Source organism: Misgurnus anguillicaudatus, chromosome 10 (genome assembly GCF_027580225.2).
Source record: "Misgurnus anguillicaudatus chromosome 10, ASM2758022v2, whole genome shotgun sequence".
In the NCBI taxonomy this organism is placed as follows: domain Eukaryota; kingdom Metazoa; phylum Chordata; class Actinopteri; order Cypriniformes; family Cobitidae; genus Misgurnus; species Misgurnus anguillicaudatus.
The window spans coordinates 31,259,885-31,287,130 of NC_073346.2; the positions used below are offsets into that span (position 1 = coordinate 31,259,885).

General features: G+C 35.6%; 1 protein-coding gene and 1 long non-coding RNA gene across 8 annotated transcripts in view; one reads left to right on the forward strand and one right to left on the reverse strand.

The window, feature by feature from the left end:
- Positions 1-3,125: 3,125 nt before the first annotated feature.
- rbms3 (RNA binding motif, single stranded interacting protein) overlaps positions 3,126-27,246 on the reverse strand; it is a 291,895-nt gene continuing 267,774 nt past the window's right edge. For 3 of the 7 annotated variants that reach the window (XM_073872380.1, XM_073872379.1, XM_073872374.1), the window contains exons 10-14: positions 25,807-25,857; positions 14,266-14,376; positions 8,159-8,242; positions 7,735-7,862; positions 3,126-6,390 (exon numbers count right to left, since the gene is read on the reverse strand). In XM_073872380.1, coding sequence (XP_073728481.1) covers positions 6,321-6,390; positions 7,735-7,862; positions 8,159-8,242; positions 14,266-14,376; positions 25,807-25,857 — 444 coding nt within the window. In that variant the 3' untranslated portion in view covers positions 3,126-6,320. Of the gene's footprint in view, positions 6,391-7,730; positions 7,863-8,158; positions 8,243-14,265; positions 14,377-25,806; positions 25,858-27,246 lie in introns of those variants that run through there. The other 4 variants (XM_073872376.1, XM_073872375.1, XM_073872378.1 and 1 more) reach the window with 4 other exon arrangements.
- LOC141367287 (uncharacterized) lies at positions 24,874-25,427 on the forward strand. The gene is made up of 2 exons (XR_012371607.1): positions 24,874-25,114; positions 25,233-25,427. It is a non-coding gene; the product is annotated as an uncharacterized lncRNA (long non-coding RNA).

Consider the following 27,246-nt stretch of genomic DNA (forward strand, 5'->3'; position numbering starts at 1 on the left):
ACATAGCACAATATGGTTCTACAAAGGTGCTACTCTGGTTCCACATAGGTTCTGTTTAGCACTAAAAATAGTTCCCCTGTTATTACGAGCCAGTGAACCACTTTCAGTGTTATTTAGCACAATGTTTTTGAATTAGCTAACATTAAGTAACACTATTTTTCAGCATTTAATCTTAGTTAAAGGGGCCATGGCATGAAAATCTGACTTTTTCCATGTTTAAGTGCTATGATTGGGTCCCCAGTGCTTCTATCAGCATATAAAATGTGAAAAAGATCAACCCAGTAACTTAGTTTTGGTAAACCATTCTCTACAAGCACATTAAAAAATAGGTAGTTGAAATTTGGCTCTCCTTATGATGTCATAAGGAGCTCTTATTATAATAATACCACCCCTTAATCTGCACTATCCAACCACAGCACTTCCATTTAGTGCAGAGAAAAGCACAATTGAGTTGTGATAAGTGTTTGAATTTCATCAGCTCATTTGCATTTTCAAGGACACACCCAAAACGGCACATTTTTGCACAGTACAAAGTGGCAATTTTAACATGCTATAATAAATTATTGATATGGTATTTTGAGCTAAAACTTTACATATGTGCTCTGGGGATACCAAAGATTTATTTGACATCTTAAAAAAGTCTTGTGCCATGGCCCCTTTAATGCCAATACAATTGTTCATTTTAGTTCATTGTGCATTAACTAATGTTATCAGATAACATTTATTTTTTTAAATGTATTAGTGCTAAAAAATAACTAATAAATCTGTAGAAGTATTGTTCATTATTAGTTAGGTAAAGCATTAATCAATGTGAACAAATGCAAACATACTGTAAAGTGTTACCGTATTTTTCCTTGAAAAATACTTGGACCAAAAAGTATTTGGACCAAAATATACATTTAAATATATTATGTTTATCATTAGCAACAAAATAAGTTCCATTTAGAAATCAGCTTGTGACTTTTAGTGGTGATAGTCAGTTCATACAAGTGTATTACTCTAAAATTAGTGTTCAAATTGTTTTTTATGTGACCCTGTCTGTGAAATCCAGGCTAAAGTCTTATAATACAGTAATTATTAGATTAGGAGGATCAAAGTTTGATATACATCAAATATCAATATATCAAGGTTTATATTTTCTCAGCATGTTCTTTACATTATGTAGGATGATTTTATGTAGAAAACAGTAAATCACAAAAACATGGCGGGTTTGTGCAGACTGGGTCACATATTGTTTTAAAATCAAGGAGACCTAACAAATGTATTCGCCAGATGTTTTGCTTTAAGAGTGTACTTGCAAAATCGCTTATTTATATAAACGACACTTGATGTAGGCTATGTTGTTATGTAATGCAAATGTTAGGGCTGTGCAATAATCGTTTTTTTTTTCAGTTCTTGATTCAAACAATTACAAAAACAAGATAACTGAGGTAAAACAATTATTGTGCGATTAATATAGAAATTGCGTGCTGGTGGACCATTGTGTTTATCAGGCACTTGAAAGGCACCACTGCTTAGCTTAATGCAACACTTACTTAATAAAAATCCCAGCTAACACAAATGGGTGATTCTCATGAAATCCAGACTTAGAAGGTGTCCAGCATCAGATTTTTTTAAAAGCCCTTGAAGCCAATTTTTTTTGCACATATAAGATTAAGGTCTGAACTTACTATAACCATTATTTTTTAGAGGATTTAAAAATATTTCCTGCAGAATTATTTACATTTTTTTTTGTTTATCATTATAAAAGAATTATCATTACCGCAACATGATATTACAGTAAATATATGCATTTACAAACTCATGTTTCGGTAATGAGAACTAAAAAGTTGTCTAGGTACTATGACAAACAAAATTTCTACTTTTATCTGGAAAGAAAAAATAAGAACTGCTTACCTGGTAGCCATCTTGATTGTCACAGTCAATTATGTCCCTTTCAACATTTTTTTTTTTTTTTTGAAAATGTTAGTTCATTGAGGTCTTAAACAATGATTGAAAAATGTTGCGGAGGATGAGAAAATTGGTCTTGGACATGTCCATTTATATTCCTTATTATTGTCTCTACATTTACCAATGATCACCAAATACCACGTTTCTTTACTGTAAATGTTTATAGTATAACATGCAATGAAGTTATTTTTTGGATTTTTTTAATTATAAATATTCCATGTCAAAGAACCCAAATCCAGTCATGGACACGTTGAGGTAATGAAAATTTCCCCTAAAATGTGAAAAAAACAAAACAAAATTGGTTTGTCATTTGAAATCATGTGCAAAATAGTACGTGAAGAGATGTTTGCTTCCTATTTTGATACTCTTACTTTGCATTTACTTTTTTATTCAAATGTTTCATGACACCTCATAAGTCTAATTTCGCGAGAATCACCCAAATACGTAACTGTTACGTAACGTCAACGTAATATGATGACCAAATTTACGTTGTGGTGACTGAAAAAGTGAAATTCCTGGATTCGTTGCCTCGACGTAACTTCGCAACGTAATCTGCCTGTGGTGGGCACGTTGTGACAACGTAATGGATTAAAAGTTTTGTGTTGGTAAGTTTTGTGTTTGGGTCTCAGTTCAGGGAAACGACCGGTCCTGTCAAACACCGTGCTGTGCACGCGCGGTCACGCACTCTGATTGAGAGCGGGATTGGCGATGTAGTGATTTGGTACTGTAATGGTAATGAAATTGCCTCCCTAGGACGCAACAGTTACGTTGCCAGCTGGTAAGTCATGAAATTACCAAAAGTGACCAATAAATTACATAACTAGGACGTTGTGTGTTAGCTAAAATGCATGTTTTCAGAGTCACGGAGTAATCGTGTTGAATAACCGTGATTCAGATTTTTATGAAAATAACCATGATTATGATTTAGCCCTAAATCAAGCAGCCCTAGCAAATATTTATGAAACCTCTGATTCATTTTATTTTTGCAATTTTTTTAAATACTTTGGTGCCACTCGTGTTGCAGAAATCTCATACTTCACATTTTCATTTGACTTCAAATAACTCCTTTTACTACACAAATGGCTTCTTACTTTGATACAACAGCATTTTAATTATCTATCAGCAGCACACGGTGTAAAAAGCAACAAAAAAACGAAAGCTCAAACAGAATAAAATGGTGTGTTTTGTAGATTTTTTTATTGAAAGCTTCATCAAAAGAAAAATTAATAAACAGAAGTTTAAACCTAACATCCACTGGTCTACAGACGCTCTCAGGATCACAGCTCGAGCACATGGGAGGCAAAAAAGTGAAGCAACTCAAGAAATCATTGAAAAACCGTTCGGCTTTCATATTTCGGCAACACCTGTACAGAAACAAATCCATAAATATTTCTCTATTTCATCCGCCAGTAAGTCTCTAATTGAGGTTTTGTTGTTTTCGGTAAATTTGGTTGAACGTTATTCCACGATCTTTCGTCGAAAGTCTTGACAGTCCAATGAGCTCATTCTTCATTCAAAGACCTCAACCGTGACAGCCAATCAAATGTCCAGATAAACAAAGCATGAACTCACATCCAATGAGAAATGAATGATGCACAAAGTCAGCTAGCGAAAGACCAAGATGATTTTTAGCTTACAATTGAGATGAGAACTCCGTCCTAAAGTTTAAAGAAAACCACCAGCTTATAATCTCACACATTAATTCACGTTATAAGCATAAAGGCTGCTGAATGCATGGTGTACTTCATGCGTACTTCTCACCTCTCCGTCTCCGGGGGCCCTGTCTCTTAAAAATACTGAATGCTTGATAGCAGCGAGCACATGATAAAAATAACTCTCCAAACAGACAGTGGATAACAGACACAAAATACAGTGACTTCTTTTTTATGTTTTTCTCTAAAGTGTTTTTCTTTCAAGAACTGAAAAATAAAAAGCTAGCTTGTTTTCCTTTCTAAAGCAGTACTGTCTTGGTCCTCACGGTTATCAAAACACTGCTCATGTTGCTTCGCTCTCACATCGATTAAATCCACAGTGTCGTCAAAAATACGGTGGATAGTCACCAAATTTGCTTGAATACTGTCCCCTGGTGGCTAATTGGTGAAGTGTAGAGTTCCTTTTGCAGGAATTCTGGGACTCAACTCTTTGCAAACACAGTAAAAGATTATGTTAAAATGGACCACGATGACAAGCACATACATAAATCAGAATGATCTTTGTTGTTTTCATACTCTATCAATACACAATTCGACCTTACGGATGCAGTTCCTTCTTAGAATTCCCAGAAAAAAAACAATTCCAAGTACAGCTGATTTTTTCCTAATGACAGCTGATGAATAATTCCCAGAGCACCTTGAAAATTAAAATTACCCGGACTGTAAAACTAGGAGGTGTGAAGGCAGTCTATGTAATAGAGTCAGATTGCATCAAATTACCATTGTAAATAGTCAGCAGCCTTTTTTATATAAAAAAAAAACGAGATGTTTAGTTCTATCTACTCTAGTGTTGTAAGTTCCCCCCTCTGTAATGGAAAGCCTGATAAATCAAAGCACATGGAGTTCATGATATTTCTAATTTCTAACCTGAGCATCCACCGCTGATAAGGACAACTTTGCTTTTCCAAGTAATGAGGATTTCCAATGGCAAGAGACCTTGCATATGACATGAGGCGTTCAATCGATAAGACCACAAATATGTCCACAGTGGAGAACCGGGGGGTGCTTGCTTGTTTAGCAACATTTGTCAAACGGACTAAACGGATGCTAATTTTGCTCATTTATCTCAGTGGCCCTGAAGCCAAGCTGTTTCATGACCCACTATATTCCCGTGTTTCCTCATGGTGAAATTGCTTTCGATGAGGTAGTGATCTGAGCTTAAATACACTCTAGTGAGCGTTTTGATTCCTTCCTGTTGAGTTTAAATGAAAACAGCCTTCTTTGTAAGAAAGCCAAATGGATGTGTGATGTGTTTTACAGCGTCTGACCTTAGGTCAGGGCTGACAAGGTGCAGTGATAGAGAGGTATCGGTCATTCAAGCTGGCCAGAGGCTAGAAAACAACAAATTATGGTTCAGTCGCCTTCTGGCGCCCTCTGGTGGTAAGATCACACTCATGCAAAATCTGTGATGGTGGCGTTGCCTCTCAAACAGACAAATGACAGAGATTCTGCAACAGTGGAAGGTTTAAACCTTTGAGGTACCAATTTGGCCGTCAAGGTCAAACGGATACACGAAACATAATTATTAAAACACCAAAAAATATCAAATAGAAAAACGAAAATGAAAATCAATCCACTCCACTGTCTTGAGGGGGGGTCTTCATCTTTGGTATAAAATATGCCATCCATGGGCTGCATTTGATCCACAGCTAAGAAAGACTAAAGAAATTGTCAACAATTTCCTATTTCTATTGCTTTTTGCACACATTTGCTTTTTTTGTTTTGATTTAATCCATAAGCTCTTATCTATTTAGATTTGCACTGCCATTTTTTTTTTACTGTTTTAGTTTCTTTTTCCGCAATGAAACAAGCAAAGCAGGCTAAAAACACCTTGAAGCTCATAAAAAATATTGCAGATAAAAACAATAATGCCATTAAAAATGATCTGCACTACACAATAAACTGCATTTCTCTCGATGCAGTGGATTAACATTTTTTCCTCTGTTTCTAAAAAAAATGCAACTCTCTTTAATCTTCATCATCATCATTATCATCATCACCACCACAATATTTTGTCTGTCTTCTCTTTTAAACACAAAGTCACCACTGATAATTTAAAACGTCTCCAGTAGACCTTTTTTTTTCTTTCTCTCTCTCTCTCTAAGCTCTATACACATAATTTTCCTTTCGTTATTTTCACTGCATTGGTCAGTCTGTTCAATTCAAACAGGAAAGTCTTAGATGTTCTCGAAATTAAGGCAACAAAGATGAAAAACATCGATATTCTCTAGAAAACTAAAATCTAACTCATAAAAAAAGAAAAGTAACAATAGCTTAGAATCCGAGGAAGACTTCTTTAGCTCCATCTCTCACTGTTTGACAAGAACGTGCTTCCTCGTCTAATCGAAAAAACCCACTGTTTCTGAAACCTACCTGCACATTCAAAAAAAAAGAGAAAAAAAACGATTAGGAAAACTTGTACTTGTTTGAATTCGTCACTTCATGAAGGTAAAGTTTATTCGGGTAGCTCGAACTCCCACACTGCATTTTTCTCGTTGAAGGTCTGGATGCGAGTCTTCCAAAGGTCCTCCAATGTGGGCCCGATGTTAAATAAATTGTTTGTTTTTTGTTTTGATGCTTGTGCAAAAGTAGACACAAACGTGTTTTCCTATCTCTTGCGTTACGTCTTCAATGCTCCCTCGTCGCAGTCCCCCAGTCTCAAGGCAACACAGTCACCTCAACGCCCGCCTTCCTCCTCTGGTTATCTGAATCAATAAGAGAGAGATCACTAATATTAACATTCAAGCATATCCATTCTTTACGTCTTTTTTATATTTACAAATATGCATTTGGCAGACAATTTTATCAAAAGCAACTTGGGTGATTCTCGAAATTAGACTTATATGAGGTGTCATGATACATTTTGATAAAAAAAGTAAATGCAAAGTAAGAGTATCAAAATAAGAAGCATACAGTTACAAACATCTCGTCATGTAGTATTTTGCACATGATTTCAAATGACATCATACAAACCAATTTCGTTTTTTTTCCACATTTAAGGGAAATTTTCTTTACCCGCAATGTGTCCATGACTGGATTTGGGTTATTTGACATGGAAATATTTATAATTAAAAAATCTAAAAAATAAAAAGCTTCAGTACATGTTATACTATAAACATTTACAGTAATGAAACATGTGGTATTTGGTCATCATTGGTAAATGTAGAGACAATAATAAGGAATATAAATGTGTCCAAGAAAAATGTTCTCATCCTCCGCAACAATTTTCAATCATTGTTTAAGCCCTCAAGGAACTAACATTTAAAAAACATTGTTGGAAGGGACGTAATTGACTGTGACACTCAAGATGGCTACCAGGTAAGCAGTTCTTATAAAAGTTGAAATTTTGTTTGACAAATTTTTAGATCTCATTACCGAAACATGAGTTTGTAAATGCATATATTTAATGTAATATCATGTTGCGGTAATGATAATTCTTTATAATGATCTAAAAAAATGTAAATAATTCTAGAGGAAATATTTTTTAAATCCCCTAAAAATAATGGTTATAGTAAGTTCAGACCTTAACCTTATATGTGCAAAAAATTGGCTTCAATAGCTTTTGATGCTGGACACCTTTTAAGTCTGGATTTCGTGAGAATCAACCACTTAAGTTGCATTCACAAGGGGCGAAAGCGATAGCACTTGACGGAAGGCTTGTCTGAAGCATGGCCAACAGCCAATCACAGGCCGCAACACCTGCTCTGGTCTTCCATAAACGTAATTGGCTGGCTCTACCTAGGTTATTTGCATAAGGCGATCTGATTGGTTAACGCACGCGTTGCCGCTTGAAAAGTTGAGAAATGTTCAACTTCTGCCACGAGCATACACTGCCATGGTGCCGACGGATCCACAATTCAGTTCGGCAACGCATGAGTCACCCATTAAAAGTGAATGGGAAGCGTTAACGCTTACGCCCCGTGTGAACACACCGTTACAGTGCTTACATTAAAAGGAATACATTTTTTATCAGTACTGTATGTGTGGTTCTTGGGTAGCCTTTTGTACGGCTAACGCAATGCTCTACCAGTTAAGCTACAGAAATACGTTGTCATAGTAGGTAAAAACTCACTTAGCGGGCTGAAAAGAGTAGGTGGGCGCGTGATCGCTGTTGTTGTCCACACCCAGGGGCTGTTGCTGACCGTTGGCGTCCTGTGACGATGGTGGAACGCTCTGTGGAGAAGCCTCCGTCACCACACCCTGGAAGGAAGTGATGTCATCATAATTACAGAACGTCTCTTCACAAGAAATGCCTTTTCATGCTTTTTAACCCTCTTCCAAAAAGAAACCTCGGGCTGTGTCGGGTACTCGGACTGCCAGATTGGAATTAACTTAACACATCCAGCAGCACGCTGAAGTCAGGCCTTGTAAAGCCGGAATAAAATTTGTCGTGGGCGGATTTTGGCCTGCGGCGACCGATCCGCACACGTTCAATTAGCAGCAGTCATCTGATCAGTGGGAGAGGTGAATGGATTTTCATTCGCGCAGAAACTCACCTCCACCGAGACAGCTGAGGCAGGCACCGGAGTGTACTGGGGAATATAAGTCCCCTGCATAGGAGCAGCAGCCGCAGTCATGTACTGCAATCAAACATATACAGATACACAGTTGGCAGGGTTCAGGATATTGATTTTAGATGTGACCATTACATATAATATACACACATCCATAAGAAGAAAAAAGAACACAGAGCTCTTTAATATCTCAATTATTATTACTAGACTTCAATATGATGAAAGGTAAAGCAAATGGAGCAACGTTTGCTTAAGTTTCCTGCGTCTCAGATATTTATCCTAAAAAAAAAACCAGTACACTCTTAAAACGAATGTGTTAAATTAACACATCTTGTGTCTAGTTAAGGACAACACACCTAGTGTGTTGTCCTTAATTTAACACATCTCTGTGTTATTTTTAGAACAACACACTTTGTTTTGTTTTAACACATCTTGTGTTGTCCCTTTTATTTATATGAACTCTAAATCAGCACAAAATGACACATAATGTGTTAAAAACAACACATAATGTGTTAAATAGTTTAACACAAAGCAATGTGTTAAAATTAACACATCCAGGGTGTGTTAATTTTAACACATTGCTTTGTGTTAAACTATTTAACACATTATGTGTTAATTTTAACACATTATGTGTTAATTTTAACACATTATGTGTCATTTCGTGCTGATTTAGAGTTCATGTAAATAAAAGGGACAACACAGGATGTGTTAAAACAACACAAAGTGTGTTGTTCTAAAAATAACACAGAGATGTGTTAAATTAAGGACAACACACTAGGTGTGTTGTCCTTAACTAGACACAAGATGTGTTAATTTAACACATTCGTTTTAAGGGTGTACTATTACAAATGTCTCCATTTGAGTTTCAGAAGAGAGCTTAACAATAGCTGCGTTTCCATTAAAGATTTGCGCAAAACATTTAAACGTTATGTTGACAAAAACTAATGCAAAATGAAGGCGTTTCCGTTAAGCTAAAATGTAATTTTGTCTTTCCAGAAATCATGCGCAGACCATCATGCGAATGACATCAAAATACAGAGAGAGCGACTCGAAACCATACAGAGCAGTCTCACAAGCAATTTTACATATTTTACGAGTTGGTTAATTAATATCAATTCATACAAAGTTAATCATGCAAAATCGTACGATTCTCATGAAAAACAACAACCAAACGGAACCCCTACCCCGCCACTAACACCGCAACTTAACCCCAAGTCACAGGGGTCAAGGCAAATCGTACCAAAACTTAGGCTATGTTTACATTAATGCGTTTATGCTTTAAAACGCGTTACTTTTGCTCAGGGACGGATTATGGCGATGATGTGCCCTGGGCACAGATGTTTAAAAGGCCCCCTTTACCAATTTTTTGGGCAACAGCGTTGCACCTGTATGCACAGGGCTCAAGTGTTGGTTCGCCTCTGCCTGTATGCCCCATCATACAGGATTAACAATGGCACTAATACGCGGGGAGAGAATGCACACGATATTCTGTACTTTCACACCACAAATTGGTTTATTTGTATCTCACCAGTATCTGTCAACATACTGTACAACATACTCCAAAAAGACGAGCGGAGCTTTTCACTCAAAGTTGAATATTTTTGAACTCTCGACGCTCAGCGCTGCTTTCTTTTCATTGATCCACTTGGTTGTGGTTTTAAACTCATTTTTGTTTTGGTTTTTGAGTAACCGTCTTCTACGTGTGACTTTTATATTACGCAATGCTTTTCACCTGCCTCTAGATGTCCCTTTCAACAGCGCAGCAATACATTAAAATTATTTATTTGATTTATTTACTAGTTAATACTTTGCAACTGCAAAAAAATGCACATTATTCCTCAATATTTAACAAAATTTTACTGAAAATAAAATTAAAATATTTACTTGAAAAGAATAGACACAGTAAATTTGACAGGGCCCCCTGCTGGCCCAGTGCCCTGGGCAAGTGCCAAGTAGGCCCGTGGGTTAATCCATGCCTGCTTTTGCTACGTTTACGCCTTTCATCTACACTACATCACCGTTTTCGACCCTCATAAACGGATTCGTTTGCAAACGCTGAAGACCCTGTTTTAGTTTGAGAACTCAGACGTTGCTCTGAGTGTAAATGAACGTAGACGGAGTCTTATGTAAACGAACAGCTGATATTAACGTGACAGAGCATCATTTTCCAAGTAAAAATTATTTTATTGATGTAAATGTTGGTTTGCAATGGAGGTTTTGCCAAAAATAGTAAACATCTACCAACCAGCTATTATAAACGCTATATCGGATTGTTTTAACATGTATCCTTATAGATAATGTCTGTTTTATATTAATGTTTGAGTATTGTTGGGTTTAATGTGTTTATGTTTTGTTTAAATTTAGTTAGCTTACGAAAGATACACTGTAATTTTATACGCCATATAGGCGTTGCAAAGGCCAATATGAAGGGAGAATTGTAATAGGTCAGACATTATTTTCCAGTTTAATGTAAGTTTTGTTTGCTACTTTAAAATGAATTTCGTTTCAGATAATTTGTCTCTTAATTTTAATCGATGTTTTGTTGATAAGTTTGTTGAATATAAATTAATAAAAACAATAAACTCAACGTCATTAATATAATGCTTGTTTAAGCGCTTGGCTTTTAGCTATTTGTGTGTTGCTAGCGGAGGACGTGCACGGACCTCGCACACTTTTAAAAATTAATGCATTAAGCATTTCTGGTAGGGTAAAGCAATACTTCACTTCTTACTATATTTTGATTGAAGTTTGCATTTGCTAAAATTTATTTTTGCTTCAAGTTCGCTACTGTTTAGAATACTTTCTTTTTAAATCATAAAGACCTTTCTGTTTAGTTATAAAATCAAAATTAACCTATTAATCATATTAATATGTTGTAGGGGGAGCTAGAACAGTATAAGTGTTTATGTTTTGTTTAAATTTAGTTAGCTAACGAAAGATAGACTGTAATTTTAAACGCAATATAGGCGTTGTAAAGGCCAATATGAAGGGAGAATTGTAATGGGTCAGACATTATTTTCCAGTTTAATGTAAGTTTTGTTTGCTACTTTAAAATGAATTTCGTTGCAGATAATTTGTCTCTTAATTTTAATCGATGTTTTGTTGATAAGTTTTGTGACTATAACTTAATAAAAACAATAAACTCAACGTCATTAATATGATGGTCGTTTAGGCGCTTGCGCTTTTAGCTATTTGTGTGTTGCTAGCGGAGGACGTGCACGGACCTCGCACAGTTTTAAAAATTAATGCAATAAGCATTTCTGGTAGGCTAAAGCAATACTTCACCTCTTACTATGTTTGATTAAAGTTTGCATTTGCTGACATTTATTTTTGCTTCAAGTTCGCTACTGTTTAGTACTGTTCACTTGAATGATTTCTTTTTAAATCATAAAGACCTTTCTGTTTAGTTATAAAATAAAAATTAACCTATTAATCATATTAATATGTTGTAGGGGGGAAGTAGAACAGTATAAGACTTTCCCAAACACATTTTTATAGGTTAAAAAATAGTGTCTGTTATAGTTGCCAGCAAAGGACCCATGTATGACTTTTTGTCAATATCGCACACCCCTAGGCTGCGTAAACGTGCAAAGGTAGGCTATTATTAGAGTAATAAGTTATTTTACACTTATATGCGCATGCCCAGTTACGTGATTGGTCATGTTTCATGCGTTTATGGTGGTGTATAGTGTGGATGAAGATTCTTTTAAAAATGCCAGTATAAACGAGGATCGTTTTCATTTTAAAATGCCGTTTTAAAACGCAAATGCTCTAATGTAAACATGGCCTTAGGAATGTTGTCATATGAATTAATACGAATTAGCCAACTCGTAAAATATGCACAAATTCTCATGAGATAGCGTTGGTTACGCCACATGAAGTTTGTCCCTCTTCTGTCTTGTCCTCCAATCAAACATACTACGCATATTTGCGCAATTTGAAGGGTAATGGAAACACAGCTACTGTCACAAACTGAGCTCAGATTTGCCAAGTCAAAGTAGATTTCAATATGAACTTAAAAATTTCTCATCAAATTTTTACAAATGCAGATTATTTTATCTATACAATCCACATTAAAAGCTCCATTCCCATTCAGCAAAAACAAAAGAAGTCTCTGGCCAAAAATATATTTTCCTGGCCATAATATAAAAGTTTGTATAAAATGTATAAAAAAAGTATATTTTTGCAGTTATTAATTTGAACCTTTTCAAACCTGTTATGTTTACAGGTTTGTAACATACAACGTTTATCTTCCAGTGCGTCATGAATATAAATGTTTTAAAATATATCTATTTTTAAATATATTTAAAAAATATACAAAAATGGCCAAAAATATATTGGTGAAAATATATTTTTGTAAACATAGTTCAAAATATATTTCAGCACATATATTTTTTGCCATGTTTTGTATATTTTTGAAACATTATGAAATATATTTTAAATTATATTTGAAAATATATATTTTGCCGTATGGTTAGCTTAGCAAGCAATTTTAGGTGAAACATCTGAGATTAAGTTGACACCTAAATGAAACAAAACGGAGACCTCCATCAAATCTCCTGAGCTATGAAAGATCAACATCTGAGCAATGAAATGTAAATACAAATTGACTACACTCACCTAAAGGATTATTAGGAACACCTATTCAATTTCTCATTAATGCAATGGTGTAATGGTGTAGGGGAAGTTTTCTTGGCACACTTTAGGCCACTTAGTGCCAATTGGGCATCGTTTAAATGCCACGGCCTACCTGAGCATTGTTTCTGACCATGTCCATCCCTTTATGACCACCATGTACCCGTCCTCTGATGGCTACTTCCAGCAGTATAATGCACCATCTTACAAAGCTCGAATCATTTCAAATTGGTTTCTTGAACGTGACAATGAGTTCACTGTACTAAAATGGCCCCCACAGTCACCAGATCTCAACCCAATAGAGCATCTTTGGGGTGTGGTGGAACGGGAGTTTTGTGCCCTGGATGTGCATCCCACAAATCTCCATCAACTGCAGAATGCTATCCTATCAATATGGGCCAACATTTCTAAAGAATGCTTTCAGCGCCTTGTTGAATCAATGCCATGTAGAAGTAAGGCAGTTCTGAAAGTGAAAGGGGGTCAAACACAGTATTAGTATGGTGTTCCTAATAATCCTTTAGGTGAGTGTATGTATGTATGTTTTTCAGGGGTGCACCGATATATCGGTCGATGATGCTTGGGAAAGATTACACACACAGCTCCAGGAAATGGCTTAAGGATATATTTATATTGCTGTTCCTCAAACCTTTTCAGGTATTTTCATGATAATAAAGAAGGTGTATAATGATTATGTTTGACGAGTGTTGCTTTTTCAAATGCATGTTTTAAACGACTCAAACTAACAGTGATTTCAGATCGATAAGGACTTGCTGATCAAAAGCCGTAGTACATGAAATAGCTGTGAATAGTTATCGGCCACATATTATTAGTGTATATCGGTGCACCCCTAATCTTTTTGGCAGGGTACTTTTAAGTTGGGTAACCATAATCTAACTTTCAGTATAATTAATAAGTCTTTTCTACACCCCTGGGTAGAGTTTGTCCTTTATTTTTCTTCCTATGGCTGTTTGCAAACTTTTAATTAGTATTTGGCATTTCTTCTCCTCTGCGATTAATAGTGGCTGGCAAAAGAGCTGAAAGTATTGTGCAAGTTTAGTTTACTTTGCATTGAATACATGATAAAGATGAATATTCATTTCTGTCTCACTGTGAATAGTTTTACTTTTTGCTAATTGTTTTGTTTATCTTGGTGTGAATGAGTCACGAGGGATGGAAAAGCAGACACAAAAGAATGGGGATAAGGGGTTAATTTTTTAATAAACTTTCCATAGTAGTGCCGTTAAAATACAGAAAGTTTTACTTTGTTTAATGAACATTTTGACAACTAATTCTCTAATGCAATCCTGTGTTTAATATTGTGTGAGATCTTAAAATTGGAAAAAGATTACAATACAGATTGAGAAGCATAATTGTGTGGTTTAAAGATTGTGAGATATGATCTTTTGGGAAGATTGCCCATCCCTTCCGGAGATGTTTGGAGACAGGATACTTACAGTTCCAGTGGTACCCATTGACAGATGGTTCATCTGTTGGGTGAGGGGACCCATCATGTTAGCTGGCTGCATGGAAATGGTGTGGTCCATGGTTGGCGTGATCACAGCACCCTAACATACAAACACACAAACACCATTACGGGTCAAACCATGGGAAGAATGGCAGAAGAAATGAGGTACCATTCAGCAATGCATCTAGACACTTCATAAGCGACGTCCAGGTCATTCACGCAGTCATGCTCTCCACGAAAGCCACTTTCACTCATCTCATACGATCTGTTTGCTTGCAGCTGGGCCCTATTATGGGGGCCAGACGCGAACTGTTCCACTTCAACAAGTGAAATAATGCGATCCAAATGCGCGTCATGCATACTTCTGCAGAGATGATGCATCGCCCACTTAACAGCGGAGCTGCTCGGCTCCACGCGCATGTTTACGTTTCGGGCACGCCGGGATGAGAGTGCTAACACATGTGGGATAAAGAGAGAGAGAGAGAGAGGGAAAGTGAGACAGGCTACGATTTGTAACCGTTGACCCGAGCCATCATCCGAAGAGGTCGCATGACTGAAGTAAGCCATGAAACTTCTGCGCACGCCCGTTCTCGCGTGTCAGCTTGATTAGGATTAATCTTTCAGAGACGACCCTTTGTCAAGCAGATTGTCAGGAAGTTCAATTCATCTCAGATGGTTTGGCAAAGGGCGAGATTATGAGAAACTGTTGTTCAGCTTTGGTGACACAGCGTGAGAGATTGTTTCCTGTTAGTAATGCTGGTTTTAAGATGGTTTTATCAGAACCTCAACCGAAGTACATCTAATGACCGATTTTAGATTAGTTTCTGGCTTAACATGGATGTGAAGGGGGCATATGATACGATTTCATGTCTTTCTTTCTCTTTAGTGTGTTACGTAGCTGTTTGTGTATGTATAAGACCATGCAAAAGCTCAAAGCTACACAGCTAAAATGAAGAAAAATGCCTTGATCAGACCCCCCAACATATCTATGTCACTGTGTGGGAATATTATCATAATGGTGCCCAAATGTACACGCAAAAAAGCTGTGTGTGCTAGCGAAAGCAAAGGTGCCTTATTTGGCCTTCCAAAGGAGGACACGATTTAAAACCAGTGGTTATGTTTTATTTACAAAACTGTTCCACAAGTGAAAAATATTTAAGCATGTGCAGTGCATTTTACAGAGGACAGCTGGCCAATCAGAGCACAGTGCATTTTTCTAAACGATGAGCTTTGTAATAATCAATGCATGTTAGAAAGACTGATTAGAGAGGAGCAACAAAAATGTATGATGTAAACACGCAATTACACCAACTACACAAACAAATAATATGACCCCTTTTAACTCTTTCCCCGACAGTGTTTTGTTTGCAAGAGCCAGCTTTTTATGATTTTCAAAAAAGTTTAATGCCTTCCTGAATTGTTAAAATAAAAGAACAGACCATCTGCTTTAAAAATAAGTTTCATCCTATCTTAATTTTTTCTCTTTTAAATACCTCTCAAATATGTGTAGGTTTCTTTAAAAAAAATCCAAATTTTGAACAAAAAGCTGAGATATGTGCATTTTTGTAAAGGACATTTGTTAGAGATCAGATTCAAAATGATAATCAAAACATACATGAAATTTTTACTGTTTTTGTATCCATGGATACGTTAGTGTTTTATAGGTTGTGTAAAAGCACCACCTAGTGGATAATAGAGGAAACATGGATTGCCGTAAAAACTCGTCATTGGCAGGGAAGCGTTTTCTCTTAATTGACGAGATAACTCATCAATGACGGGGAAAGAGTTAAGCTGGTCATATATGAGCGTTAATTTAGTCAAATTTTAATATTCTCTTGAAATACTGAATGTTAGCTGGATTTAAAGATATAGTAAAATATAAAAGTTTGAGAAAGCATAACTTTTGCTTCTATAAGCACTATATTGCCATCTCTGTTTGGAATGTAAAATTGCAGGTTACTTTGCATACTTATCTTTACATGACTTGATAGTCAAATGATGTTGAATTCACATTTTTGACATAACTTTTTTGCCACCTCAAATTTTAAAACATTATAAGCTTACTGTTGTGAATTATGCATTTAAAGCAACACTAAAGAGTTTTTGCTCTTTGCTCCCCCTACAGGTTGGAAGCGTAATTGTCCATTACCACTGTTGTATATAATTTAGCCTACTGCAGCAAAGCTGGCTCTGATTGGATTGTAGGTCTGCCGTAAAGCAAGTTTTTGTAGTTTTCACTTGAACTATAGGACCGCGACCCGATTGTTGGAAACTTCTTTAGTGCAGTTTTGTTAGATAGAGGGCTGCAAAGCGAATGTGAAAGTGCCGTTCACCCTGTTTCAAGTGGATGAACAACTGAAACTTTTTTGGTAACGTTATTTTAAGGTAAAAAAAACTCTTAAGTGTTGCTTTAAAAAATGCTGGGTTGAAACAGCTGTTGGGTTAAATTAACCCACATTCTAAAAAATTATGGATTGTTTAAACCCATAGTTTAAATTTGACCCAACTATGGGTTAACACAACCCAGCGTTTGGGGTTGAGACAACCCAGCATAGGTTAAATTATTTAATTCCTTGCCAGCCTTTTTTTTTTAAAGCTGCTCGCCAGCATTTTTTTGTGATTTTAAAGTTTCACAAAATGCCTTCAAGGAAAATTTTCTTCAAAAAATATATAAACACAAATTTATCAAATGAAAGAACAGACGCTCTGCTTTCAAACAAACAATAAACAAAATGGGAAAAAACATTTATGTTTATATGGGTATTTTTTTTTAAAATACTAAATTTTTTGCAAAAAGCTGAAATAATTGCATTTTTTAAAGAAATTTTGTTAGAGATCAGATTCAGAATGATTATCAAAACGTTTTGCTTCAGTTTTTTTTATAAATTTGGTAAGAGCCAACTAGTGGACAATCGCGGTATTACAGCTTGCCATAAAAAAGTTTTTTTTTCATGCAAATGTTTTCTCCTAATTTATGAGAACGAGTTATAAACCAACGGGTTGGGTTAGGCCCTTTTTTGACCCAAGGTTGGGTTGAAAATAAGGTTGATTTATGCTCTATTAATAAATCACTTGTTAAAGGGACATTCCACTTTTTTTGAAACTATGCTCATTTTCCAGCTTCCCTTGAGTTAAACATTTGATTCTTACCGTTTTGGAATACATTCAGCTGATCTCCAGGTCTAGCGCTGGCACTTTTAGCATAGCTTAGCACAATCCATTGAATCTGATTAGACCATTAGCATCGCACTCAAAAATACCCAAAGAGGTTGGATATTTTTCCTATTCAAAACTTGACTCTTCTGTAGTTACATCTTGTACTAAGACCGACGGAAAATTAAAAGTTGCGATTTTCTTGGCAGATATGGCTAGGAACTATACTCTCATTCTGGCGTAATAATCAGTGACTTTGCTGATGTAACATGGCTGCAGCAGGCGTAGTGATATTACGCATTGCTCGAAAATAGTCCCCTTGGTTACTTTCAATAGCAGGGGTTTATTTTGCTGCAGCCATGTTACGGCAGCAAAGTCCTTGATTATTACGCCAGAATGAGAGTATAGTCCTAACCATATCGACCTAGCAAATCGCAACTTTAAATTTTCCGTCGGTCTTACTAGTACACAATGTAACTACAGAAGAGTCACGTTTTAAATAGCGATTTTTGAGCGCAATGCTAATGGTGTAATCAGATTCAATGGATTATGCTAAGCTTTGCTAAAAGTAGTATCGCCAGACCCAGAGATCAGCTAAATGGATTCCAAATCAAATGTTTAACTCTAGGGGAGCTGGAAAATAAGCATATTTTAAAAAAAGTGGAATGTCCATTTAAATAAGCATATTTTGTTTTCTTTGTAACGAATAAATATATTTGTCTCTTCCATTAATGCACACAAGTAACAACAATCCTCATTATATTGTTTGGGAAAACTGATTTTCTTTGCCATAACTGACTGGTTACCGTAACTAAAAAGCACCAGTTTCTGAAGAGCTGTGAAAACAGGCACTCTCCCTAAAAGAGCAAAGATAATATGGAGTATACAACAAAAGCAAATAAGCTTTTTCACACACAAACATGTAACTTTAGCAGCTCCTGTCTGTCTCTCAGTGAATACAGCATGGTGGTGCTGGTGCCTTTAGTAAAGCCTGCGTTTGAAGAATAAACCACACAGACACTTTGTGTGTCAGAAGCTCTCTGTCTCTATTCCATCTTTGAGAGGTAAAACGTTCTGCCTCTTTGGTGCCTGCCGTATGTCTTAGCTTTCAGATGAGAGAGCCTCAAGCTAACAGTTCCCCCGCCCCACGACAAGCTTTCATAATGAGGGAAGAAAAAAACAAATCCACGCTGAATAATTCTCCTCTCTAATTTACAGCCGTATCAATGTGAGACTTGGATGATTAAAGCTGTGCTTGTGTGTGTGCGTGTTTTCATTTCTCTGAGGGGAAGTGAGTGACATTCGGAGAGGATTTCTGCATCAAGCGCTCGCTCTCTCTCCTCAATCTGTGTCCCTGTCTTTTCCCTTCAAACAACAGCCTGTATACTCATTTTCAGCCTCAGACAAAACATACATTTATCTAAGCAGATTTTTTTTGGGCACGGATGCCAAAAATGCTTGGGAGTGCAATTTAAAGCCCAATGTTCTAATGTGAACCAGACAACCACAAATCTCATGTGACATCACAGGAAGACGAGTTTTTGCCAAGATATCTTAAATAGAGACGGGAAAGGGAAGTGACTCTTTTTGTCCCTTTCAGGTACCGGTGCTTAAGAAAACAGGCTGCCAGGGAGGATGTTTGATATCAATCTTAAACATATTTGCTACACATACACACAATATGTGTCATGGCATAGCCACCAATTCCCACCATTTAAAGACGGCTATTAACGTATGCCGTACATTTTTTATTTCTCACGCAAACACACACAAAACCCGTGCCGGGGCACAGCTGCCAATTCCCACAGTTCGGACGGAGCCTTCCCGGCAGAGCGGACTTCGATGGAGCTCAGATAAACTCAAATCCTTATTCAAACATGGGCGTCTTTGTTTCCGCAAATGGCCGTGACTAGCAGGGCTTAGAGAAGCGTTTCATTTCTTTTCTCTCGTCTTGCGTGGCGGTTCCACTTTAAGCAGCTTTGCTGTAATGCACTGCGGTCTTGATTCATTAATGTTCATTTCCAGCATGTGATTTGGTTAGGGCGGCTGGGGATTCTTCTCCACACTATGATGGAAAGTAACAGGTACTGTTGAGTGATGGCCCTCTGGGTGGTGCATTATGGGTAATGTGTGTATGCTGGCTGGTACAGTATGTGTGCACCGTCGCTTAAGAGACCAGTACAGCTAGACTGCAAAAAACATTTTCTTAATCAGTATTTTGTGTTTTATTTTACTGTGAAAATACATACATCTTTAAAACGTGACATATTTACTTGAGAAGTAAAACATTGTAAGAGTTATCAGAAAATATCCTGATGATTTTTTAAATCTTTCTTGTTGCTGTATACTACAATTTTCTAGAGTTTTCTATACTAAAAAGGATTTTATATAATGTATAATAAACATTACAAAATATATTAATAAAGTGTATAAGTTACTATTATTATACATTATATATACTAATTATTATACATTATATATACTAATTAGGGGTGTAACGGTACGCAAAAATCACGGTTCGGTGCGAACCCCGGTTTTGAAGCCACGGTTCGGTTCATTTTCGGTACAGTAAGGGAGAAATGCAAACATTAAACTGCAGGTTGTTTATTACTTTAAACTTTTTTTTACAATTTGTTTACACTTTTTTAAACACTTTATTAAAGTATAACAGATAAAATATATATAAAATGAAAAAATAATAAATAAAATACTACTGCAAAGTTATTTTTTACATTATTTTATAACAGAAGGTAACTCTTATCTTAACCTTCTCTTAAACTTTTTCTACTAAAACCTTGAACTAACAAATTCAATTCCTGAATACATTTATGAACTATTAGCCTACATTTTTGCCACTAAAAATGTTCTGTTTTGATTTATTTTGGATTGTTTAACTCACAGTATTGAATTGGCTATGTACCATCTCTGTATAAAAATAATATTACTGCTCTATGTGTAACTGCATAGCAAGCAACATGATGATATACTTATTATACACTCATTTTGAGATTAGTGAGCTGCATACATAGCCATCTTTGATCTTTTGCACGTTTCTCCTAATCTTTGCTTGTGTCATCAATGTAAGCTGTGACTTTACTTACGAACCCCTCCGCAGCTGAGTAACAGCTGAGTAAGCCCGGGTTACAGCTCTTCTCTGTCCCGACCAGCTGATCGCATTGTGACAATGATATGATTGACGTGATATGCAGATGAAAAATCTGATCACGCATTCCTTATTCTCGCTGTCACAGAAAGCGAGTCTCATGATTGCGTAGCAACGAAAGACGTGCATCCTCTCACGCACTTTTGAAAGAACAAAGCAGCGCGTTGACACGCGTTTAACATGCGCTTTTAGACATGACACGTAAACGTTTACATCAATAATCAAACGGATATACAACTAAGTAAATAAAAATCTTTCTGTGGGCCGAATTATGTTATATGTTTGACAGAAGACTTGCGCTGAACGCGGAGACTTCCGCCACTTAATATGTTCGTGCGGAAACGCACGTATTATGTTCCGCACAGGCGCACACAAAATGCTTTCGGTGCACGTGCGCACCGTGCCGAAAGCCCTGAACCGAAACGGTCCGGTTCGAATACACGAACCGTTACACCCCTAATACTAATATTACAGTATACTACAATTTAACACAGTACAGTAGAGTAAATAGTAAAATATATTACAGTATTTACTCAGCTTGCTACAACTGACACTACAGAATACATTAACAAAGGTTAGTAGTTAGTATAATAAAGTATACTAAGTTTACAATAGTAAACACTAAAGTATGCTACAGTATTTACAACAAATTTTTTTCAATTTTAATCAAACTACTCTAGTTAATACTACAGAATATATTAACAAAGGTTAGTAAATAGTATAATATGCTATAGTATAGTATATTACATCTCACTGCATTTTACTATAGTAAGTACTACTATAGTACCTACAATAGGTAATCATATTACTCTAGTTAATACTACAGAATACATTATCAAAGGTTAGTAATAAGTAAAATATACTATAGTAGGCTACATTTTACTATACTAAATACTGAAGTATACTACAGTACTTACACTGAAAAAACGAACTTTTTGGTGTAGTAATATATATTAACTCTCATAATTTCTACATAATAATATTAACATTTATTGAAAACTAGATTTTCCTAAGTAAAATGATGATAAATACACAATTAATTAATGTAAAAAATGAACTGTGTGGGAATAGTAAGTCTTATTAGATATTTTCTTGTATTATTTAAGTAAAATTTACTTACATTTATTTGCACATGTTGTAAGGAATACCCACAATTCTTTGCGCCTGAATATTTTTATTTTTTAAGCTTTATCACAGAATAAGAACTGATAAGAACTTTAACTACTTAAATATTTGTTAGCAAAATGTCAAAAAGGTTTAAGCTCTTATATTATTGATGTTGTTTTGTTGTAAATAATAATTTTGTGAAGTCACCCTTCAGGTGATCATTGTTTCTTTACATGGAGGCTGTTCAGAACATTATATTGTAATTCTCTCCACAGTGCTGATAATGCATGTCAGAAACACAGTTTGTGTACGTTTCTGTTCCGAATCAACTTTATTCAATGACTGACTTGTTGTCAGTCATGAATTTTGTGTTATAATGCCATTTATAACACTAAAAATAACTAGGTCCATAGGAATATGTTAAAGAAAATAACAAACAGAAAATATGATTTATTTAATATTATTAGGACAGTAATGCTTCAATTTTCAAAAAAAAAAAAAAAACCCTAATAGACTTTACCTAAATGATTAAAATAAATCTAACTTCTAAATAAAATAAGTAAGTAACATTTAATTAATTATTTAACATATGTTTTATCATGCAATTTTAAGTAAATTTTATTTGATTTTAGTAGGTAAGTTTTACTTATAAAAAAGCAGTAAATTTTACTTAAAAAAAGTTCGTGCAAATTGTTACGAGGATTTTTTAAAGTAAATTTTACAAGTTGTTTTTTTCAGTGTACTGTACAACAGGTAGTCAAATTACTCTAGTTAATACTACAGAATACATTAACAAAGATTAGTAGCTACAGTAATTATACTAAAGTATACTACAGTTTACAATATTAAACACACTAAAGTACACTACAGTATTTACAACAGTTAAATAAATTACTCTAGTTAATACTACAGAATACATAAACAAAGATTAGTAGCTACAGTAATTATACTAAAGTATACTACAGTTTACAATATTAAACACACTAAAGTACACTACAGTATTTACAACAGTTAAATAAATTACTCTAGTTAATACTACAGAATACATAAACAAAGATTAGTAGCTACAGTAATTATACTAAAGTATACTACAGTTTACAATATCAAACACACTAAAGTACACTACAGTATTTACAACAGTTAAACAAATTACTCTAGTTAATACTACAGAATACATAAACAAAGATTAGTAGCTACAGTAATTATATTAAAGTATACTACAGTTTACAATATTAAACACACTAAAGTACACTACAGTATTTACAACAGTTAAACAAATTACTCTAGTTAATACTACAGAATACATAAACAAAGATTAGAAGCTACAGTAATTATACTAAATTATACTACAGTTTACAATATTAAACACACTAAAGTACACTACAGTATTTACAACAGTTAAATAAATTACTCTAGTTAATACTACAGAATACATAAACAAAGATTAGTAGCTACAGTAATTATACTAAAGTATACTACAGTTTACAATATCAAACACACTAAAGTACACTACAGTATTTACAACAGTTAAACAAATTACTCTAGTTAATACTACAGAATACATAAACAAAGATTAGTAGCTACAGTAATTATATTAAAGTATACTACAGTTTACAATATTAAACACACTAAAGTACACTACAGTATTTACAACAGTTAAACAAATTACTCTAGTTAATACTACAGAATACATAAACAAAGATTAGAAGCTACAGTAATTATACTAAATTATACTACAGTTTACAATATTAAACACACTAAAGTACACTACAGTATTTACAACAGTTAAACAAATTACTCTAGTTAATACTACAGAATACATTATCAAAAATGAGTGATACGTATAATATAGTATGCTACATTTTACTATACTAAATAGTGAAGTATCCTAGAGTACTACTTGTACAACAGGTAATCAAATTACTCTAGTTAATAATGCAGAATACATTATCAAAGGTTAGTAATAAGTAAAATATACTATAGTATGCTACATTTTACTATACTAAATACTGAAGTATACTACAGTACTTAAAATGTACAACAGGTAATGAAATTACTCTATAGTTAATACTACAGAATACATTAACAAAAGTTAGTAATAAGTATAATATAGTATGCTACATTTTACTATACTAAATACTAAAGTATACTACAGTACTTACTGTACAAAAGGTAATCAAATAACTCTAGTTAATACTACAGAATACATTAACAAAGGTTAGTAATAAGTAAAACATACTATAGTATGTTATATTTTACTATACTAAATACTGAAGTATACTACAGGACTCACTGTACACAACAGGTAATCAAATTACTCTAGTTAATACTGCAGAATACAATAACAAAGTATATTAATTACTATACCATTTACTGCAGTTTATTATAGTAAATATTAAAGTATACTACAGTATTTTTTCATGCGGGCACCACAACTTGAAAATTACAACTTAAATTCTCCTGACATGTTTAGGTTACCCACAAGCAAAGAGGAATTGACTAGCATAAAACATGACATAATAATATTAATTATAATTTTTTTCATCTGTGTCCTAAGATAAACAAAGGTGTGTGTGTTATATCTGGCGTATACACCCACATACGCACAAATACAAAGCTTATCTGATTTGGTTAGTAAAGCAAAACTCATCTGTATGACTAACTTAATCAGCAGGTTACAACAGCAGGTGCACATAAGGCAGTGATGTACTGAAACACACGCACACACACTGCAGTGCGGAGAGAGAAAGTGCTCCCATTGTCTGCTGATCTGCTTAAACCCTCATCGTCGACTCCGGTCGCTATGGTCACGTGTCTCCACGGTAACAAGGTGCCGAATGCAGCAGCATTCTCTCATAACAATGCTTCCCTTTTCTCAGCCACTTTTAATTGCTTTCTTTCTTTGCAGCATCCACAAAGAGAAAGAAAAACACGATTTCTCGAGGTTTTTGTTTTTCTTCCAGGAATTTCAAATTAGAGATCAGTTCACAAACTCCCACTTCCTTTTAGATGGTCTCTCTCTTTCCCTCTCACTCTCTCTCTCTTCCAGGCAGCTGAGGTCGTATTTGACGGGTTGCCAGATAATTAGATATGAGGGTTTGGTTACAAACACATTTACCCAACGTAATCATCATTATCAAACCTCCCATCCCATTACACACACACAATCTGGAATAGTATTATCTAGTCAGACAGACATCTGCCACTTCTTCCTTAATCTGTTGTCTCTCCCCTCAATCCTTGAGAAGGATGGGATGAATCCCTGCATTTGCCTCCGTCTGCCTGCTGCGGATCTTGAAACAGCTGACCGAAGCCTTTTTCAGCCTCCGCCAAAAAAAAGCCCTCATCCCAGACTACCTTTGTTCATTTCCAAGGTGGAATGCAGACCCTTGGCTTACAACAAAACCAAATTCAGGTGAGAGACAGTGGGCAGACCTCCAGAGTTTGGTCACGGCTTACCTTTTTAATACAAAACAGGTAAGGATATATAAGGAGGGGTAGTTTGTGAGCTTTGTTTGTGTGTGTATTTGCAGAGTAAGATGGAGAAACAGTAGACAATCTCTTCAGGCTGACAAGGTTGTGTCGATGGGGCTCAGACAAGGGATCTATTTATCTGATCCAGACTGCAAACTGACTAGAGGCAGGAGAAACAGGGACTGCACTGGATTCTTCTGCTCTTAAAGGGACAGTTCACCCAAAAATAAAAAATAAATCATTTTGCTACTTTAATGATGCTTTCATATAGCTTTTATCATTTGGCTTTTATTTATGTTCACAAAAGAAACTAACATTGCATCGTGATGACAAGGATGAATAAAAATGTTCGTCCTTGTATGTAATATTCCTTTAAAAACACACACACACCCTGTCTCTGACCTCTCACTGCTCCTGCACCTACTTGCGCTGCCACAAGAGGGCGCAATCCGGAAAACGGTTTTCTTTTCCTGTTGATGTTCTCTTTCACACAGATAAACTCAATCACTCACCTCTCCTCATTCCTCTCAATCCTATCTGTTTCCTTCAACACGATACATTCCTGACACAAATGCGCACGCACACGTACACACACACACCAAGATTAATGAGCACCTCCTGAGCAGCACTTACCGTAGGTTGCATAACATACTGTTGGTGAGGCATCCACGACGTACTCTGGACCTGTGGGCGGAAACCAGCATTTCTTAATTTCACTCCTTACCCCCCTCCTACGCCTCCCCCCGCTGCCTCGAAGCCCAGATTCCCACAGTAGATCCGAGGCAGGGGCGAGTAATACAGTGTGATAATTACACAGGGATAGGAATTCTACAGACAGCGATATTGCCTTCTAATTACAGTGCTGCCGCAGCAATTTCATCATCTGAGGCCGATGTGGACCCCAAAAATCTTTGCTTTCATCTCGCCGTCATTTTAATTCTCAACAAAAATGCAGACACTTCAACTATTGTCCCATTTAAGACACAATATGCTTGTGTATTGTTTGTGCGGGTACTTCCGTCTGAGAATGTGGATTTACGGTAGGTGAACCTGAGGCTAGTTAATATGTTAATTTTATTTACTTTTACTGTATTTTAAATAGATTTTTTTGTGTAGTTAGACACTACTACACTTTTTAAAACGAATGTGATACACAATTCTGTAGGGGAACCATTTTTAGCTGTATGGTTTTATAATGAACCTTTAACATCTGAAGAACCTTTCTGTTTCACAACAGATTCTTTGTAGTGGAAAAGCGTTCTTTAGACTATAAAAAGCATATACAGACACTCATCCTTAAAGGAAAACACCACTGTTTTTCAATATTTTACTATGTTATTACCTCAATTTAGATGAATTAATACATACCTATCTTTTTTCAATGCGTGCACTTAATCGTTGCACGGCACGTCGTGAATGTGTTAGCATTTAGCCTAGCCCCATTTATTCCTTAGGATCCAAACAGGGATGAATTTAGAAGCCACCAAACACATCCATGTTTTCCCTATTTAAAGACTGTTATATGAGTAGTTACACGAGTAAGTATGGTGGCACAAAATAAAACGTGGCGATTTTTAAGCAGATAAAAAATTATCTATATTGTATGGCGGAAGAGCACTTCGTTTGCAGCACTTCGACCTTGGCGCGCAGTTACATCATCACTCCTGACTACGCCCCCTCCCGCTCAAATGTCCATCAAGTACTGCACACTAAATTCATTTGTCATTTGTTTCCCTCTTTTTACTACTGTAAATAGACATTGTTATTATTGATTCTATGTGAAAGTCTACAGGAAGTTGCGTTTAGTCCACAAAAGCCGTTTGTTGTTGCTGCTGACACCATCTATAGTCCACTTAATAAAGTAAATGAAAACGAGTAAGTGAATTCGGACACTGCGGGGCATAAGCGTTTCTTCGGCACACACCTCAAAGTGAAGGGGTAGCGGCTAGCCGTTCAGTGTACATTGGTTGTACACTCACTATTGTGGTGCATTATGGGATCGAATTAGTGCATTTGATATTATCCACTATGGCCCTGTCCCAAATAGCGCACTTCATGTAGACTTTTGGTCTT